The sequence below is a fragment of the Apiospora phragmitis genome (genome assembly GCF_038363925.1).
Source record: "Apiospora phragmitis strain CBS 135458 chromosome Unknown utg000002l:1.0-5516284.0:1.0-5523493.0, whole genome shotgun sequence".
NCBI lineage: Eukaryota > Fungi > Ascomycota > Sordariomycetes > Amphisphaeriales > Apiosporaceae > Apiospora > Apiospora phragmitis.
Window position 1 is genome coordinate 1,820,401 of NW_027117400.1, and position 19,509 is coordinate 1,839,909.

A 19,509-nucleotide genomic window follows, 5' to 3' on the forward strand; every position below is an offset into this window, starting at 1 on the left:
TTAAATATTATCGGAATAATATTTAACGGAGGAACTATATCGAAACCCGGCTAAAAATACGTACTTAATTAATAAACGGTTTATAAATAACCGTACGTAAGAAAACCGACTAATTTATAATAATAAATTACCGTATAATAACCGATTATTAGGATAAGAAGGTAGCTAGCGACCCGTTAATACCTTTTAATTAAGGCTATTATACGGGAACCGGCAGTTCGAACAAGGAACCTGCCGAATCTGCTATAAGCAAGACTATTAATCGATAAACTACTTAGCCGAAAAGCGAACCCGTATAATAATCTAATACTTCCAAATATATAATAACGTGGGACAGAATTTCCTTACCTAGGAAAAATACGGGGATTTCGTCCGAGACTAGGAAAGGAAAAAGGAGGAGCTAAAAGACGACGAAGAGGAGTACGACTATCTCGATCTAGAAAACGCACGATAAAATATTACTTACCTAATAGACGCCGCGTTTTATTACCGGCTTATTCGCGAGGATATTTATTCAATAAATATTTAATTAAACTAAGAATAACGAACGAAAAAAGATTAATAATCGATATTATATCGCTTCGAAAATCGTACGAAAAAAGGGAAATCTCGGAAATCTGTTAGGTCGACGGCCGAAATAACCCTATAAACGCCTTTACTAAGAAATCCCTAAATAAAGCCTTCAAATAAATAGTTTTAACGCACAGCTTTATTATATATATAAAAGCGTATATCGAGCGGCTGGATTTATACGGCGAATAAAAAAAAGATATAATTTTTAATAAACTATAACGTAATTCGGTATATAAAAACGTGTATTTATTATTATTATTATTTTTAAATAGTTTTTTTTAATTTATAACGAGAAAGAAAACACGTTAATATACGATAATTTTTCTTTAATACCGTTATTATTATTAAATAATTAGAATAATTAATTAAAAAAACTTGCTATTTAATAAAAATAATATTAAAAAAGTATAGTATTACTTATATAGCTTAAATAAGTACCGAATACCGGATTAATATAACCTATTTATATAAAACCCTTACGACGAGAAGACTCGTCCTAATAAAGGGAGCTAGTTAAATTTATTATTAAAATAAAAAATTACTAATATTAAAATAGTAAAAACTAAGGTTTTTTATATTACTTTAAAAAAAGTATTACATACTTACGCGTATAAACCCCTTTCTTATTTTATTAAAAAGGGTATACGATACCCCTCGTAACTCGTATTAAAAATAGATATAAATAATAGAATAAGAACGATTAAACCCCGATTAAAACCGGAACTATTGTATGTACGAGAGCCTATTTAATAATTATACTTTTCGACGGCTTATTTTATTAATAAGCTATTTATAACATTTTAAATCGCGCGTTATAATATTAACTCGTTAAGTTTATAGCCTATTAAAAAAAAGAAAAGAAAAAGAAAAAGATAGTATTATTTAATTAATTATAAATTAAAAGCTAACTAGTTTATATACTGATTTATATATAGTATTATCGAGGGCTATTTAAATTTAGGGGTCGCCATTACATGAGGTGACCGTAGCACCGTTAGCTGGCTTACTTTAAGCTTTATATCGCGCATAGTAACTTATACGCGCTTTTAAATATTAAATAAAAATGTTATTATAAAGAGTAGAAATAAATAAAAAGAATAAGGGTAATAATTACTTTAAAAAATAAAAGGTGATAATTAAATTAAAGAGTCTTCTAGTTAAGATGCACGGTAAAAAGACGCGTTCGTGGGGTAAAACGCGGTGGCCCGTAACGGGGTGGCCCGTAACGAGGTGGCCCGTGAAGGGGTGCTTTAGCTTATCATGCAGCCACAGGAGTTGTGTGATACGATATCCAGGAAACATTGGTCCTAGCCCTGCGCCATACCAGCAGTATTTCGGACATAATGCCGCTTCTTAAGATGTGAAACGCCACGACATAGCCTATCGGTGGAATTGAGAAGAATGGCCATAGATTCGGCCTCCGTTCTATTTTTGCATCATCCTTTCCACGCGACGCCATCTCATACTTATGATCCTTGTGTATTGCGTCTACCTCCATGTCAGCCACGCTGACAACCTCTTGGTCTGTGTAGATATGATAGTTACATACACTCATGATTATCACCGTCAGCCGTGGCGAGTCACACAGAAAAACGAACCCTTGTTATTTTTGGGGGTATCGCAGCGCACACAGCCTGACGAGCAAAAGGGTCCAGGGTCAAGTGCGCTCATGTAAACTTATGACCTTCCCGTCTTCCTGATTCCAGGACTTTCCGCGAAACCTCCCCTTTCTTCTTCTTTCTTTCCCATACAGATTTCGTTTGTGTGACGCCTAAGATTCTTCTTCGCTGAACCCTTCCCTTCACCCCACATGAACGCCGAGTTTCTCATTGCCTTACTTGCTTGCTTTCTACATCCTGTTTATTCCAGGCTCGTTCTATTCTGTCACTGGCATCCGCTTGCCACGTGAGCTTATATCTACAGAGTCAAGATGACGTCGGACATGGCAGCCTCCGATATGTCCGCGACAGCAAGAATGACGAACTTTATAGGATTTTACTTGCCCACAAGTGGTAGTCTTACCAGTTGGTCACTCCTATGTTTCTTTTTCGCCATAGCCCTGTTTCTCAGCCTAGTTTGCACCGTGAGATATGACGATTTAAATGATGACTGACCTGTTTGAAATGAAAGCGGAAGCACTTACGCTGCCTGTGGGCACGACGTACACCACATGGAGTAACTGGGCGTATTACTTCACTCAAAATGGTACCGCTCGAGTTGGCCATGTTTTCACTTCTGGATCTGGGACAGTTCTAGCAGGCTATTACAATACAAGTTCTTGGTAAGCGTACACCAATGCCGATCCACCTATTCCCAACATTACCTGACAGTGAATCACCTACCTTATAACCAGTCGTGGGACAAACCTAGTCTACACTATGACCATATTCGAGAATACTTTGTCTGATTCCCCATCGCACACGAGTTATGGGTGTGGTCGTTGGCCGGCCTCCACGGTGTACAGAGCAATACCGGAAGCGAAGTCCACTACGTGTAAGATGGCATACTCCTCCTATACAGGCAATCACTTGAACTAAGGTGCCCATATATAGCGAGTATTCCTGTTGCTACTACCACGCCAGCGACACCCGCCAGCAGTACTGCGGTCCCAACCCCGACGAGTGCCGAGACGAGCCCGAGCGCGAGCGGTGATCCATCTCCTGCCCCAGCGTCTTCGCAAGCATGGATTGCTGGCGCCGTAGCAGGGCCAATCGTCGGATGCATCTTGGTCGGCCTTTTGGTCTGGTGGATCATGAGACGCAGGATGAAGAAAGCGGCGGCGACTGTGCCGGCGCCTCTGCCGGCGGCAGAGCAAGCAAGACATGTTAGCAGCACGTACGGCCAGTATCAGCCGGTGTCGCATTGGCAGGCATCGTCACCGCCACCACCACCACAACAAGATAGGATCCCGCCAGGCTACGGGTGGGGAACCCAGCATAAGCCGACCTCTCCACCACCGGTCTCGGGTGCCTCCCCTGAGTCTTTGCAAGAGCTCTCCAATGTCCCTGGGAACCACGATCATGCTGGTGTAGTCTATGAGCTGCACAATGGTAAATGATTAAAGGAGGTCGAAGTGACTGGCTCAAGGGGGGCCGATGGGTTATAGGCGGGCTTAGCATATCTTACTTTCTATGTTGTCATTTAATTTCCATTTCTTGTTTCTCAGGGAACTTTTATATGTTATTTTAGTTGCGTTACAAAAGCTCTGTTCCAAAACCTGAAGTTCCTGGGGCCCCAAGTGGAACATTTCAGTAATAATTGTGTCTGAACAGAAGATGGTTGCATATGTATACCGGGTCACATATAATTACGAACTACCAATGCCTTTGATCGCCAAGGTTCTGTACATTTCCTAGTTACTCACTTTCGGCATCTAATTTACTTACCTTCCTACTCCAGGGTCTTTCTCGGCCTTCCAAAACCTCTGCATCATGAGCTCATCGCCGCCTGAGACTCAGCAACATCAGGTTGGGCAACTGTCTCGGTCTCCTGGAGAGGAGGATCGCACGTGAGAAACTTGAACCTCAGACGCTCGATGATGTCATCATTATCCACCGCATCCGCTGTTTTTAGTACCATTACCATCTTCTGCTCAGGAGTGAGCTTCCATGAAGTGGCCACGGCAATGGTGACGTGAGTGTCGTCGGGGCGCGCGTCCAGGAGCTTGAATATCGCCCTGAATCGGGTGTCCCGGATCTGGAACGAGTTCGAACTTTCCTCCAATCGCTCGAAGAAGTCCGGGCAAAGGGAGAGGTCTCCAAGCTCCGTGGCCGAGTGTAGGAGGCTTGCGAGTACCTCGAATCTCAACCCTTTCTCCTCGCGCATCCAGAGATCTCGGATCTCAGCCTGCTGTGTAGCGGTAAGAATGAAATACAAGGGGCTCTTGGTGAGGGGATATGGCGTAAAAAGTATTAATTACTAATGCGCGTTTTGCCTTTCCCGATGGATATGTTGGTTCCGATTGGGGTTGTATTTTGCCAGAATACGGAGTGAAGAGTCTAGAAGTCTTATATGTAGCCATGTCACGATTTAACAATTTTTGCTTTTCTATGAAAGATTGAGAACAAAGGGGGTGGCGTATGGCTCTCAGAATATCTCTTTAACGTTCTACACTCCCTTTGATAATGCCATTATCGCTGAATAGGGTCATTTGATAGAACGGACAACCCTGTGCAGTTTCTATGATACGATTAGTTGGGTATGCTGTTTCTCATAGATTTTCCATTTCGCCTAGGTTAATAACCTATCATTGAACCAAAGCAATGAAAGAATGCTGGTGTGAGTATATACACCTCGAGGCCCTAGAAGTCATATGATCTCATGGTTACTATTTAACCGGTTGAGAATAACTATGTATGGGTCATGGAATTTCAATGAAATTTCCAACTATTCACCCCCATAGACCTTGCCTACCTTTGAACTCACATCTATGAGTAATGAAAACCCTGCATTGTTCGTTATGGTTATTGTCAATAACAGAAACCAAAAGCAATGCTATCTTCGCAAGTCTTTATTATGTTTTTATGCCTCTTTAGAACAATTCTATTTTCTATTTCATTCCATGGCACCCTACTGTGTATTTCTTTCGTCTCAGTCACATGCCTAAATTGGCATTGGGTCGAGGGTAGAAAGGAGCAAATCAGTGTCAGTAATGTATATGGGGGTAACCGGGACGATACAGACCAATGCGTGCGTGGGTAGACCGTCCAGACGGTTCTGTAGGTCTTTTCTGAGTCAAGTCAAGCAATGAATATAAATCTCGTTCAACACATAGAATAATTATATCTAGGTGCTACCACTGGTCCGGGACCATATAGTCACTCAGCAGGTAAAGCTACCAAAGCCTAGAGGGCACCTTTTTAGACATCAAATCAACGGATCAAATGCAGGGAATTCGTGCACTACCGACGCATTTTAAAGTCACTCTTTTCATGTTTCGGATTTAATGTATAATATTTTACACTACTTTGCACTAGATGACTACCTATTCATCTATATTTCCTCACTCACCTCGAATCTCCTGTAACCCCTTTTGAACAATCTGCTGCTCAAAACAAGGGCCTATGACATGCTCGACATCCCTCGTCTAATCACTGAGGAGAGGTGTGTCGCACCGACCATATGTGACCTTGACGAGTGAGTCTGGAATATTTCTTGCATGCAACTCCTCTCCAACAGCCACCGCCAAACTGTTCTCCCGATACGGGGAAACCTGCCAAGAGGTCTTCATATCAATGGTAGCATGGGTATCGTCGGGGCCCATCTCCCGGAGCTCGTACTGGGCTCGGTACGGGGAGCCGAAGACAATGACCATGCCTTCCGGAGATTGCATCGCCGTCGCCATGAACTCGGCAACGACTCTGCCGCCATGAGGGCCCGTGGATTCGTCCCAGTGGTCTAGTGCCGACGCAATAAGGTGGCGTCGTACACCCTTTGCCAAGCGTTCATTCCAGGTAGTGGTGATCTGGTCCCGCTGCTCGGCAGTGAGAGTACGAGTGTTGAAACTCATGATGAGAGATTTAGGCCGAAGAAGTGTGTTTAGGTTTTAGGCTGTTTTTGTGTGTGTTTATGTCTGTGTGTGTTTATGTCCGTGTGTGTGAATGGAGTTGAAAGTGACGTTTCTGGCAGGGATGGACCATACTTACGAAGAGCGCAGCATTATATACCTAGGACGAGATGTGTACAGCAGGAATGTTCAGAAAACTACAAATGACTTGTTTACCAGGCCAGAAGACAAAGAGGAAAGGTTCTTCCTTGCTTGACAGTTTTTCTTACTACCTTTGACGGCATACCATCAATGCAATTGTTAGTGGTTAATAGACAATTCACTATTTTGATATAAAACAACAGCAATAAACAACTTTGTTGTCTGACCTTTTTGTATCTCGACAGTCTGTCGATCTATATGCTGAGTAGGTAACTTGCCATTAATCTTGACACAGTCTTCGCCCAGTCAGTCAAGATTGTGAGCCAAATCTTGCTTCATCCGATTCTGCAAAAGTCCATCCCAGAGACTTATGCATGAGGTTGAATTAAGCTCAAGCAGGCGTGTTGTGGGTTCTGGTAAATGCAGTAGAACAAGAAAATAAGAACGTAAATTGGCAAGCCGCACAACGAGAGAAGGTTTTACGAGCGTATGAAGTCCAGCATGCAGGTATCCGCCCTTGGCAAAAGATATTCCAGCACCGGAATACTTGGCCCAAGGAGCCCCGGCCTACAACAGAGACCATACGGTCCGGTTTATCTCGGTTGGTAGACGGCCGATGATCAAGCTCTTCGAGGCCTTCTTGAAAAATGGATGGTATCCCGACCAGCTGTTGGGCCCTCACCAGGAGCTATGAATTCTGGGGCGTTGTCTGCAAGAGGCTGCTTTGCATTCTCAGACTTGTGTGTGGGACATGAAGATACCCAGGTTTCCTCTTGATGCAAATGCTGATTCGACAGTTGCCTGAGACAATAAGCATCTTCTGTCCTGTCTCTCTGAGATTTGAGACTCCTGCGGAGCGCCACTCAAGAAACATATTCAACTTGACTGTTATCATCGGAACCCCTGAAGCTGACAACGTTCTTCTGTCAAATAACGCAGAGTTTGAGTATGGCTGTCCACTACACATCTTCTGCGACAGTCTCCTCCATCATGCAGCCCTTTGGTATCACCCGCAGGCTGTGACAGGTCAGACAACAGTGACCATCCAGAACTACCAGAACCATCTTTTGACCAGGGAAATCCTCAATAAATTCGAGACTTCTAGGGAAAAATATATCATGACCCTACGACACAGTAAGCCACTTGGGCCTTGGTGTGGATATAAAAGGGGTAAAAGACATGTAAGTTCGATTCGCGATGAACCTTAACCGGAAGAAAGGGGAGAAAATTAGTCAACCGAGCCCCAATTACACGTTAATCAGAGTTTCCAATGGGACGCGATTACCCTACCAATACGAAGCTTTGCGCCACAGCAAGAATAGAAGGAAATCAGTTGAGCGTGGTTCCTTCAACCATGTACCCTAGAAAGGGATCATGATAAATAGTTTCTACGATATCGAGCGAACAGTAAATGAACGCCGTGCCTCACTCTAAACATAACACCCGATTTGTAAATGCTGATGGTTCAGATACCTAGAGCTATCTATGGCACATGGTTAGGGGGCCAATCAAAGCGCTACCCAATCACTATCGACAGGCTTTGGTGGACTTTTCCAAGTCGTATCCCGGTGCAAGCCACCACTGCGGTTGTCAGCAGCTAAGCCATGCGCTGTCCCCCTCATCTGTTTTGGGGATGCCTGTGTTCTCACCGGTGATTGGTATGTAGGTCCTGCAGATCTCTGCAACCCGGACTTGCCGATAATCTAGTGGACATAATCTATAATCTTCCCGCATCCAATTGCATTGACTTCCTTATCCGACTGACGTCGCTATGTAAATACAATAAGAGGACTGGCGAAGCAGCTTAATACAATGATTGTAGTCTGACTTGCCAACCAGGGTCAAGATGACAGTGACCGTATCGTCAGCAAATCCTCCAGCTCTTGAGCTGAGGACTGCGGTCCAACTATCACGCCTATGATCTAGGATAACTGGCTGATTATCTATTCTTAAACAGGCCAGGATACCATAGCGGCGTCCGTGGCTCATTGCCATTCCTGCAATGCTTTACAGTCAATCGCTGACTGCTGTTGTCTTCTGTAACTTGTCTCGTCTCTTGCGATATATAATGAACGAACCGACGGAGTAACATGAGAAAAGCACAATCAGACGATATGGAGACAGCATGGGATACCTACCCGATTCCGGTATCGCCGCCGCCCGGCGTGGCCGCGCCGCAGGTCGTCAGCCCCGGCGCTGAGCACCATCTTCATTCCCGCGAGAAGTACGTCGTGATAGCGAGCAGCAGCAGTAACGACGGCGAAAGCCGGCGTTCGGTCAGATCCGACGCATTGATATTGAGGCCATTGTCGATCGATGGTGGGCGTGCTGCTGTTAATGCAAAAGACACGAGGCCCAGGTCCACGGAGGCCGGTACTGAAGAGAAAAGCAAGAAGCGATGTTGTGGTGGTATTTCCCGCCGCAGGCTATGGATCTTGAGCGCCGTGATGGCTGTTTTTCTTGTTGGGGCTATTGTGGGAGGCGTGCTGGGAGGGATCCTGGCTAGAGAGAGAGACTCAACAGCGGGGTCGGCAACACCAGTGCCGCCCAGCGGTGGCACCCCATCGCCCTTGAATGTGCAGGACCCGCAAAGCCGCGCCATCGCGGTGTCCAATGTGAAGGCGGCGGGCACCTCCGGCAACTACCAGATCTTCTACCAAGACCTCGGCACCGGTGACATCCGCTACCGCTTAGCCCGGGGCGACGCAGCCGCCAGCGAACAGAACGCCACACTCCAGATCAGGCCTACCCCCAAGACGGCACTCGCCGCCATTGCGCGAAACGCGAGCGAGTCCGGCCACCTCGCGGTGTATCTCTACTACGTGAGCACCTCCGATGCGGGTGTCACGTGCATCGCCGAGGCGATTATGGACTGCGTCGAGTCGACGGGCAAATGCACCACGGGTTCCAACACCATCGTGGAAGTGGCCCAGACCATCAGCCGCACGACCAAGCTCGCCGCAGTTTTAAAAGACGACAAGGGCGCATCACCATCGACGGTGCAGGTCTTCTTCCAGGCCCATATGGGGTTCGTGTGGGCGCTGCATGGCACCGTTTCGGAAGGGGTCCAGCAAAAGCCACCACGAACTGGACCGAGGTCCGCACCGGCGGCGGGCAGGCGGTCGAGGGCTCGTCGATCGCGGCCACTCTCACCCAAGATGCGAACACAACGCTGATCTTCTTCATCCAGTCGCGCAGTGGGCGTTTGCGGGGCCTGCCGTACCGGGGCGACACTATCAAAGTCGCCAGCAAAGGCGACGGCGACGGCAGCGGTGGCGACAGTAGCATCATCAAGGTCGACGACGCCCCGTTGCCCAACTGGAACACCGACGCGCGGCTCGCGGCGTGCTATAACTCCGTGTCCGGGACGACTACTACCCCCGATAACAACGTCACCTATCGCGTGTACTACGCATCGCCGTCCACGCACGAGATTGTCGAGTATACCGCGACGCAGGGAGGCTTCAACGGCACGTGGAGCGCGCCCAATAAGGGGCAGAAGAAGTGGGGCGCGCCGCAAGGCAATCTCGCTGTGGTGTCTTCGGGCAATGATCAGGTCCGGTTGGTGTACGAGCAGGATGGGAAGTTGGCGCGGAACGTGTTCCAGGGGAATAACTGGAGTAAGACTGGCTTCTTTTCGTGACTAGTCTTGTGTTCGAGTAGATAGGCAGGTAGTGGAGTATCAACCAATATTGGAATCCGGATTTGCTGGTGATTTCATTCATTTATTGGTATCTGTGTGCGCGCATGCCAGAGCGAGAGCGATCTCCTCAGTTTCCTAACGAGGAGACATTCGTACCGAACTGACGGATACTGACCTAATCCTACATATATACTCCCGTCAAAGTTTTTTGTCTGCTCAAGAGAGAAATAACTCGATGGTTCCGGTAGGCAAGCCCGATGATATCCCCCGCGTTAGTCAACATTCCTCGCCGAGAAAGAGGGTCTCCGAGATAGCTGAAGTTTCCCATAAGATGGTGCTTCACTGCCAGCTAGATGGAGGTCCAGCCCAGTCCTCATCGCCAACTACCCGAAACTCCACGCCATCGCCAAAGTAGCCGGCTCTCTGCCATGCCTCCATGGTGGGGCCATCGTAGGGACCTTGCTTTGGGGCGCCATCTCTGCCGTCCACCCATCTGTATTCCCACATCTTAGTCGGTGCAGCTTCGTCGGCCGCTGTCTCCCGTCGCGGCTCCACCCAGGGTTCTTGCGTCTCGCGGCTCCATTCTCGGACCAGGAGTTCCCGCTCCCTGTCGTAGACATCTGGCCGGTCCCGGCTCAGTAGTTTGTCTGCCGCGTCTGTGATGGCATCGATAGCCTCCTTGATCCGGACCTGCTCGGGATCTTCCTTTTCCGCCGAATCCACGTCCATGCCTTCCGGCTTCATCTTCTTCTGCTTCCACTTCGGCACTTTCTTGGATTTCGCCTGACCGCGACCTAGCCGCGCAAGAGCTTCGAGAGCGGTTTCTCCTAGCTCCAACTTCATGATGAGCGACTTGAGAAGGTCTGACGTCAAGATGTCTCCGTCCTCTTTGCGCTTCTGCCGCAGCTCGGCTTCGCGCTTCTCGTGCGCCTCGGCCGCCTTCTTCATCTCCTTCTTGCTGACGCCCTCGAGCCAGCGGTCGTGTTGTGCGTCGCGGTCCGCAGCATTGCGCACAAAGTTGCCAGACTCGTCGAAGCGACCCTCTTCCTCTTCGGCACGGAGGTTGAAGGCCTCCACCTTGGGGGCGTGTTTCTTCAGTCCTCCTGCGCCGACCTCCTCGTCTAGGTCTTCTTCTTGTATCGCGAGTGCAATCTCCTCTTCGTCTTCATCGTCCGACTGCTGCCCGTCGAGCCGTATTTGCGCCGTGTCGCGTGACCTCATGTCTTGGCCCTCGATGTCGGCGCCGTCGAGGAAACGCACCTCCTTGCTCTTCTTGGTGGTCGTGTCGTCGACCCGGTCTTCGGTCTCGTCCTCGTCGGCTTCGGCGAACATGTCGTCCATGTCCTCGTCCTTGTCCTTCTCGGCCATCTTGGACTCGGGCCGGGCGCCTAGCTCCTCGCGATCGGAGTCGGAGTCGTAGCCGTCGATGTTGACGGCGCCGCGCTTGGTCGCGGCGCTGCCCTAATCACTTCGGCATCCGCTTCGAGGAATTCGTCTTTGTCCTCTTCTTCGTCGACGCCAAGAGCTAGCGCAGAGGGGTTGCGCACGTCAAACTTGACTTTCTTGGAACCGGGCTCGGCAGCGGCATCTTCGTCGGCGTGGTTGGCACGCGCAAACTGTTCGCCGGCGCGCTTTGGCCGAGCGGCGCCGTATCTTGAGGACATGGTCGGGGCAAGGTGATATGTGGAATGCTATTTGAAAACGAATAAAAACCAGAAACTGTCGTCACCATCGGGTAGGATTGATTGACTTGTCGATCTAATCTAGGACTCCAAAAGTCTAGGCATTGCAGCTTGGGGCAATAGCTTTATCTAGTGGAGTATGTTTTGACAAGGAGATTCTGGAGCTTCAATTCGAAAATAGACTGATGCCTCCGCGATTGAAAACTGATACACAAGGTACGGGTATTGGCGTGATAAAGTAACGGTAAAACAAATCATGCAAGAGGCGGATTGAAGAAAGCAGCCTGATCTACGTCATTCAGGTTCTATCTTCTAGAAATTGGTGCTGGTCATTATCACTGTAAGCTATTCCTCAGGCAAGCGACACAAGCTCCTGCCAGCCACTAAAATCGGGAAGCTTTAGAAGCTCGACCCCCAAAGCTGCCTTAAAAAGCTCCCAAGCTTCCCAAGTCCCCGCTGTCTGGCCAGGTCCCTAACGAATTCCCCAGTCCGGCCCGGAACAATAGCCTAGCCGCCTTCTGTCGTCATCAGCCCAACTGCCTTCTGATTGACAACCTTACCTAAAGGAGATGTTTCGTGGGATTAACTCACAATAACGGAGCGACTGCCAGTAACAGCACGAACCTACAAACCTCAAGCACCAAGCGGAGATACCACTCCAGAACCTATTTGTAACCGCCACCAGCAAGGAAAGCCAAGATGGTAAGTGAACGACAACGCCTGATAGTACTTGCTCAATATTAATACACTGCCTCCATCCTAGTATCGCCCAGGCTTCAACGATTTCGACCCCGACGACCCTCAGTCCATGTTCATGGCGGCCCGCGGCATATCACGACGACCGGCGATGCAGCGCTTCGACGAGTACTTCCGGTGCTACCCCATCATCATGGCGCCCGGCCCCGAGCGCCCCGACCTGAACTACGGCTCCAAGATCCTGCTACCCGTGTCCGCTCTCGACAAGGTGTCCAAGCTGCACGTGCAGTGGCCGCTGACCATGGAGCTCGTGAACGGCGCCCGGGAGAAGCACACCCATGCTGGTGTTCTTGAGTTCGTTGCCGAAGAGGGGCGCGCCTACATCCCCCAGTGGATGATGCAGACGTTGGCGCTGGACGTGGGCGACATGATCCAGATCAAGACGACCTCGTTATCCCCGGCCAAGCTCGTCAAGCTGCAGCCCCAGTCCGTCAACTTCCTTGAGATTAGCGATCCCAAGGCCGTTCTCGAGAAAGCGTTCCGCAGCTTCGCCACGCTCACCATGGGCGACGTCTTCAACTTTGAGTACAACGACGAGGTCTACGACGTGGCAGTCTTGGAGGTGAAGCCGACATCGGAAAAGATGGGCGTCAGTATGATTGAGACGGATGTCGAGGTGGACTTCGCCGCCCCGCTGGGCTATGTCGAGCCCAGCGCCGTAGCGGCACGAGCACGCCGAGAAGCACCAAGGGCGGCGCCGGAGTACCTGCTGGCGGCCTGCTACGCAGCCAGGGTACCATGGCACAGTCTATCAACTACGATGCGCTGAAGCCGGATTCTTCGCAGGCTGCTGCGGGAGCCCAGGCGGTTTCGTCACATTTCCTTAGCGGGGCCACAAACTCAACGCCAAGAATAAGGGGACTTCCACACCTCTTTCCACCACATCGTCCAACCAGGGCCAGCCGCCGATGCCCCGACGAACGAATGGCCCCATGCCGCTGCGGATAGGCCCCAACAAGCTTTTCTTTGGCTACGACATCAAGCCACTCAAGACTGAGGCCGACAAGGAGGCGGAGAAGGAAAACGCATCCAGGCCCCACTTTGTTGGTCAAGGTCAAACCCTACGTGGCGGTGCCGTCAAGCGCAAAGGCGAACAGGAGGACAAGGGCAAGGCGCCGGAGAAGAAGCCGAGCGAGGGTCGTCGTTTGGATGGGCGCAAGGGATAACGGGATGGAAGTAACGTAGCATACCACGGCGTTCTGGATCGGTTCTCAAGGCCTGCTGTGATACTCAGTTAAGACTCAGGTCGGTATGACATTACATAGCAGTTTGCTATAATAGCTTATGATATGATTTAAAACTCCTCGCATTACTATTTGGCCATGCTATATAATCCTTCTTTGAGATACTCAACACTCTCGCTTACAAGTTGCTGTGCATAGCTGCTGGCTTAGTTTCCAAAGTAACTGCTTATCCGCAGATTTGCTACTATGTTTTTCGATAAGAAACAACTGCCACATACCAAAACCAGGCCAGGCTTGGGTGTCGCCTTAGGTGTAGATATGCTCAGGTATCGGCTAGCAGCCTCAACTGAGCAATATCACCCTGGCCTACCTTTTGCGACTACATGAGTCGTCTAGACACTGCACCCAGCAACGAGAACTAGTTCTGTCCTCAGTAGAAGAGTCTGAGGTGGAAGAACCTAGGTTGCCTACACGATATAAATAGTTTACAGACGCGCATCATGTCCCCGAGTCTTTGACAAGTGCAACTCATCCAGGACAACTAATTTCATGTCCAGCACACCAAAAAGATCATTCAACTGTCTCCAGTCACTTCGCGGCCGCATTCCTTGTCGCTACTCAATTAAACCCCACTAACCAAGTCTACAAGATGCCTGGCAAGGGTAAAGGAAAGACCGTGAGGGCAAGCAAGTGGCCACCGTTCCTCGTCCCAATTGGGACGAGACAGCTGAACGGGCGCTGCTCGACATTATATGCCGGCTAGGGGGGTTCAACATACGTGATTGGGGAGTTATCCACGACGAATTTCACGAACAGGGTTTTGCCAACACCAAAAGCGCTTGCCAGTGAGTAATAGCAATTCAAGCTTATTTGGAGCTTGCCTTCTCCCCTCCCTCCAAGGGACTCTCACACGAATGACGAAGGCCTTGCTGTACAAGTATATGAGGTAGCCACACAGCACCTGATACTGACGAACACGTTTTTACTTGCAGGAGTCACTGGGGTCGAACCCTCCGGCCTCAGTTCCATGCCCTCGTGAGAACCTTAGCTCTTCAAGTCTATGATTTCCCACAGCCGTTGATTCCCCACCATGAGCCTGAGCATACGCCTAGTAACTATCCTGAACCGGAGGATATCCCTCATACCGAGAGCTCACGAATCCGCCCCGAAAGCACCCGTCTTGCTGCATCAGCCGCCGATAGTGGTAGTCGCCATGGCAGACATGCTTCTTCATCGTCTGCCCCTTTTGCCCCTCCTAGCGTTCCTCATCAACCTCAACTACCCTCTGTCCAGGAAGAAGAAGCTGCAAGTACCCCCATGTATCTCTACAACAAATTTGGTCAATACATGGGCAAGATCGAGGCCAAGAACGGTTTCCGTAACATCGAGATCAGGGACACTATGTACATCAGTCTGCCGATGACCCATCCTCTTGCCCCTTCCTCTTGGCCGGCAGAGATGAACAACATGCTCCAGTACCGCCGGCAGCCCGACGACTCCTTCATCGACCCCTAACTTCACACGACCGACCTTGGCCATGCCATGCCCTTCGGACGGGACCAGAGCCCATTGTTTCGTGAGGTACATGAATTGGATATTGACCCATTCATCAATGACGGGACTTTTGACACAGCCAACAACGAGAACCGGTCGGAGTAGGTTATTTGACCCAAACGATACATCGAGCCACCTTGATGTCGCTATGCATGAGCTGCCCACCTTCGACTGCATTTTATTAGCCTTTGACAAATGCATACTATGGGGTCAGGATATATCAACCCTAGGATGCGCTGGGAGTTTGGACAATCCCTTGAATATGAATCTCTATCTTCAGGATGACCAGATATCTTGAGAATCTAAATTATGCCATGGATATTTCTTTATCACTTACTTGGGCTGAGGTCTTTGGGCTTAGTATCACGATCGGAGGATATGAGTTATGAGTTATGAGATGCTTGCAGTACATGAGATATCAATCGTAACCGATACATTAGCCAAAGACGTTACCTAATCGCACCCGACGCATCCTTATCTATGTGAAAACACGTTCATGGGAATATCTAGACATGCATAGCCAATAAGTTTTAGCAAGAGTTTCCTGGTCCCTTGATAAGTCTCACATGTGACCAATGTGCCAAAGATCACAATCTCGCCATTCTTACGGATCGACTATACCGACTGAGTTTCTCAGCAAGTGGAATATTAACCCTCTTTCCATTTCCATATTCTCTGACCAAGGGAGAAATTCAAGTTAAGTCGCATAGCCACATCTTCCACCACGGGAACTTACACCATATTCCTGTAGACCAACAAACATTTCTTACGGTACAGTGCGTGCAATGAATCACGATAGGAAAAGACTGTAGTGAATCTATGTAACGTAGCTTTCAGATTAACTACGATGATGTGTACCACTATGATCCAGATGTACCTAGATCGCTATGATGCGTGTGATGGTGATGACAGGAAGGGATGTGGGGGTTTGGGGGGTGTGGCAAGGGTGGCAGATGATCCCAGATACGAATTAGGGGATTAACCGCCGCCGGCCACACGTTGTGTTGTGTACAATAGGAAAGAAATTTGCTGATATGTAGAGACCATGAATCTGAAAGGATCCATGCGAGGTCCCGAAAAACACACACGAATGTTGTGTGTATGGGTGAAGGTGAAAGTGAAAGTGAAGAGTCGGTGTGCAGCAAGGCCCATGCCCAAACTATGTCCATCCATATATCCCCATCCCTCTCATCCATGTTCCACCGCAGAGGAAAGAAACAAACCAAGATTCCCTTCCCACGTTCGTCACATACGAGGCTCAAAATTGCAGTAGTCCTTTTGGTGGGAGCTAACAAAAGCAATGAAACCTCTATGAGTCCGGGCAGTACAGTCTGATGTGATGTCGATGTAGATTGTGGGGGAGCTGAAGCTTAGACAATCCACCATGGATTACCCTCGCCATTGTCGCCATTGTCGCCATCGTCCTGAGCCTGCTGCGACAGTCCATCCGAGTACTGGGGGGAGGGGCCTCAGTGGCAGCACGGTCGTTGTTGTCCAAGGGCGTGTAGGAAGGGGGTGCCTCGTTGGCACTACCACGGGCCTCGACGTTGTGGCGGACCGGCTCGCGGGGCTCGTAAACACCGGCTGGGTAGCGGCCGAACTCCATGCCGGAGTAGTACGGAGCGGGAGCAATGCTGCCACCACTAACGCCGGCGGCCTGCTTGAAAAGGTTCCAGTCGGGAGGAGGAGCCATGCTCTGGCCACGATAGCCATTGAACGGGTGGTCAGGAAGGGGGAGCCTCGGTGTGGGCGCGGACGTTCTCCTGGGGAACCCAGTCGGGGGAGGGGCCATCTCGCTAGAGAAGGGGAAAAAGAAATATGTTAGATATATATCCACTTCATCGTGATTGAAATGTGAGGAGGCTAGACTTAAGGATAAGAAAGGGTAATACTCGCTAAGACTTGTCGTCGTCGGCTGCAACGGTCGCAACGGTCTCAGCACGACCCTCCTTCTTGACCTTGACGTCATCCTTCTTCTGGACCTTAGCATTGGCGGCAGCACCATCGCGCTTCTTGGGGGTGCGGCTGGTCTTGGCCTTCTTAGCAGGAGGAGGAGGCGGGGCAGCGTCGTACTCAGCGTCGTCGCCGCCAGCATCAGCACCTGCATCGGAGGGCGAGTCATCGCACAAGTCGTCGTCATTTGCGTCGGTGCCAACCTGCTTACGCTTGTTTCGGCCGGTGGTGCCGCCGGTCTGCTTCGACTGCTGCGACTGCCGATGGCGGTGGCACGGCCGCCGCGACGACCACCACCGCCTCGGGTGAACAAGTTCTGAGCGGCGGCCGTGCCGGGGCGGGGGACGGCGGGTCCAGGACCCAAACCAATGGGGAGGCCAAGACCGGGGCCGGCGTTGGCGAGGCGGGCCTCCTGCTGCTCGCGCTCGAACTGGGCGTGGCTGGCATTGACGCGCTCCATGGCTTTGCCGACGGAGTTGTCCTCCTTCTTGCGTAGCTTCATGAGATGCTGTCTGTAAGAGACGAGGATGGTCAGCAAGTATAGCATATATGAAAACCTTATTTTGACGTAGAGATAAGAAAAGAAAAACCCAAGCTATGAGTTCCAATAAGGGACAGTGCCATAGCTGAGTAAGTGAGAGGACATCAACTTGAGAGAGGTGACATGAGCTGCTGCACTGCAGTTTATGTGGGATGAGGTAAGTAAGTAGGTTTGCATTTACTGGGCAGCATTGGCATTGAAGGGATAACCCTTCTTGGTGGTTTCCTCAATGATGAGGGTCCACTCGATGGGGGTGGGCGTGGCATGCTTGACAATGGCTAAGAGTAGGTCCTGGCGGGCCTGCTCAGTCCAGACGAAACGAGGAACCTTGCCTTGGCCAACCATGGTGAAGGTAGTGGGTGGTCAGGTGAAAGAGATTGTGTTTGGTAGAGTAGAATAGGAAGAAAGAAAGAGGCAGAAGGGGCGCGACGAAAATAGGACAATCGCGAAAGGAAAGACGCTTGCGCCGGTCGCAAAGAAGATGTTGCTGGGTTGGGTACGAGTGAGTGGAAGGTCGAGGAAGTGAAGAATGAACCAAGAAACAAGAAGCTCGATTGTCAAGAAGAAGAAAAAAAGAAAAAAGAGAATCGAGGGTTGCTTCTCGAACGAGATGGTGGGACGTGCGATGTGGAAGCTTGCAGGAAGAAGTGCACTGGTAGGACCGTGACGCGTTCAGCTTTTTATAGCTGTTTCCTTGGTATAGGAACCAAAACGCGGGGCAAGTGCAGGTGCATAGGATGAGTACATTGAATAGACCTGGCTGGGGACATTCAAAAACTGCAATGTCAGAAACAGGAAAGAGTGCCGTCGTCATCAAACATCCGTGAAGGCGCGGATGCTGAGAAGAAGGGCACGGCTGTTGCCGGACAATGGAAGAAAAAGGCTCATGATAGCAGACCAACCTCATAGCGCCGGGCGTGTACATGTGGCCCATCTCCATCGTGACGCGATGGATATCCTCATACTGGGACTTGGTAGGGTCGAAGTAGGCGAGGACAACACAGAGTATATCCTCGTGCATGTCGGCGTCCCAAGGGACATAGGCGTTCCGCTTGGTCTTGGGGGCATAGCTAGACATAGTGGCGGCTTCGGACGGAAGTGATTCAGATGGGAAGGGTTTGGACGAGGGATAGGATAGTAGAGTTAACGTGAGTTCCTGAAGGAATGGACGAAGTGTATCAGACGGGACGCAGCGTGGCTGGTGACGAGTGACAGAGAAGTTGCTGAAAGAATAGGCGAAAGATACCGGACGGAATCCTGTAATAACACCGGACGGAAGGGAGGATGGCTGGTGTGCTCTGTATGAAAGTCTGCGGAGGGAGCAGTACATATTTGAACTTACTTGAGTGAATGTATCAGTTGAGAGACCCTGTTATCGCCCAAGGGGCGATAACGAGTTGAACTTACCTGGGACTCTGTAATCGCCGGCAACGATTCAACCGCCAGGGCTCAACACCAGAGGTTTTTGGAAACAATCATCCTTGGCCACGGCCAGAAGGATGTCGGCATCGCAGGTGAACAGCAGCAGCAGCACAGTCATGTCGAGAAGTTGTATGCAGACAAGGAAATAGGAAGAAATCATAACATACCTGATAGCCTCCCAAGTGGTGTCATGTCCGGCTTCTCTCATGTTGTCCTCGATCGAGGTCTTCTGGGCGCCGGTGGCAGTCTTCAGCAGAGTCTTGCCAAAGGCGTTGAGTAGCGCCTCATTCTTATCCGGAGTCCAGCGGCTGGGAGCCATGGTTGCGTGTACGGTGCGGGTGGTGACTTTGCGTGAAGTTCTGTGAGCGATGGGCAGAGTTGGGACGAGAGAAGCGTGTTGCTGTTGGCAATGACGATTGTTGATGGTGAGTTGGAGGAAATAAAAAAGTCGCAGGGGAGAAGAATGTAGCTTGGTTGCTATTTCATGGAGCCGTCCGATAAAATGGAAGTGAGCGCACCTATTAAATGGTGGACCAAAAGTCAACACGGATGAA

At 49.8% G+C, this 19,509-nt stretch overlaps 8 protein-coding genes across 8 annotated transcripts; 5 read left to right on the forward strand and 3 right to left on the reverse strand.

The window, feature by feature from the left end:
• Window positions 1-2,696: 2,696 nt before the first annotated feature.
• Window positions 2,697-3,631, forward strand: PG994_001378 (uncharacterized protein; the record flags this gene model as incomplete). The annotated part of the gene is made up of 3 exons (XM_066852787.1): window positions 2,697-2,854; window positions 2,927-3,066; window positions 3,126-3,631. 3 exons carry the CDS (start codon window positions 2,697-2,699, stop codon window positions 3,629-3,631), a joined length of 804 nt encoding a protein of 267 aa, XP_066720928.1.
• A 371-nt stretch (window positions 3,632-4,002) lies between these two features.
• Window positions 4,003-4,398, reverse strand: PG994_001379 (uncharacterized protein; the record flags this gene model as incomplete). The annotated part of the gene is made up of 1 exon (XM_066852788.1): window positions 4,003-4,398. The coding sequence occupies one exon, from the start codon at window positions 4,396-4,398 to the stop codon at window positions 4,003-4,005; it is 396 nt and encodes a 131-aa protein (XP_066720929.1).
• Window positions 4,399-5,641: 1,243 nt separating this feature from the next.
• On the forward strand, window positions 5,642-5,974 carry PG994_001380 (uncharacterized protein; the record flags this gene model as incomplete). Its single annotated transcript, XM_066852789.1, has 2 exons — window positions 5,642-5,709; window positions 5,752-5,974. The coding sequence occupies 2 exons, from the start codon at window positions 5,642-5,644 to the stop codon at window positions 5,972-5,974; spliced, it is 291 nt and encodes a 96-aa protein (XP_066720930.1).
• Window positions 5,975-9,038: 3,064 nt separating this feature from the next.
• Window positions 9,039-11,527, reverse strand: PG994_001381 (Lin1 family protein; the record flags this gene model as incomplete). Its single annotated transcript, XM_066852790.1, has 3 exons — window positions 9,039-9,863; window positions 10,251-11,324; window positions 11,411-11,527. 3 exons carry the CDS (start codon window positions 11,525-11,527, stop codon window positions 9,039-9,041), a joined length of 2,016 nt encoding a protein of 671 aa, XP_066720931.1.
• A 717-nt stretch (window positions 11,528-12,244) lies between these two features.
• On the forward strand, window positions 12,245-13,467 carry PG994_001382 (ubiquitin fusion degradation protein; the record flags this gene model as incomplete). The annotated part of the gene is made up of 3 exons (XM_066852791.1): window positions 12,245-12,247; window positions 12,309-13,034; window positions 13,129-13,467. The coding sequence occupies 3 exons, from the start codon at window positions 12,245-12,247 to the stop codon at window positions 13,465-13,467; spliced, it is 1,068 nt and encodes a 355-aa protein (XP_066720932.1).
• A 667-nt stretch (window positions 13,468-14,134) lies between these two features.
• PG994_001383 (uncharacterized protein) lies at window positions 14,135-15,000 on the forward strand (the record flags this gene model as incomplete). Its single annotated transcript, XM_066852792.1, has 3 exons — window positions 14,135-14,161; window positions 14,302-14,330; window positions 14,478-15,000. 3 exons carry the CDS (start codon window positions 14,135-14,137, stop codon window positions 14,998-15,000), a joined length of 579 nt encoding a protein of 192 aa, XP_066720933.1.
• A 1,423-nt stretch (window positions 15,001-16,423) lies between these two features.
• PG994_001384 (uncharacterized protein) lies at window positions 16,424-17,312 on the forward strand (the record flags this gene model as incomplete). Its single annotated transcript, XM_066852793.1, has 2 exons — window positions 16,424-16,782; window positions 16,940-17,312. 2 exons carry the CDS (start codon window positions 16,424-16,426, stop codon window positions 17,310-17,312), a joined length of 732 nt encoding a protein of 243 aa, XP_066720934.1.
• Window positions 17,313-18,346: 1,034 nt separating this feature from the next.
• PG994_001385 (uncharacterized protein) lies at window positions 18,347-19,274 on the reverse strand (the record flags this gene model as incomplete). Its single annotated transcript, XM_066852794.1, has 3 exons — window positions 18,347-18,389; window positions 18,436-18,843; window positions 19,123-19,274. 3 exons carry the CDS (start codon window positions 19,272-19,274, stop codon window positions 18,347-18,349), a joined length of 603 nt encoding a protein of 200 aa, XP_066720935.1.
• Between the last annotated feature and the right edge of the window lie 235 nt (window positions 19,275-19,509).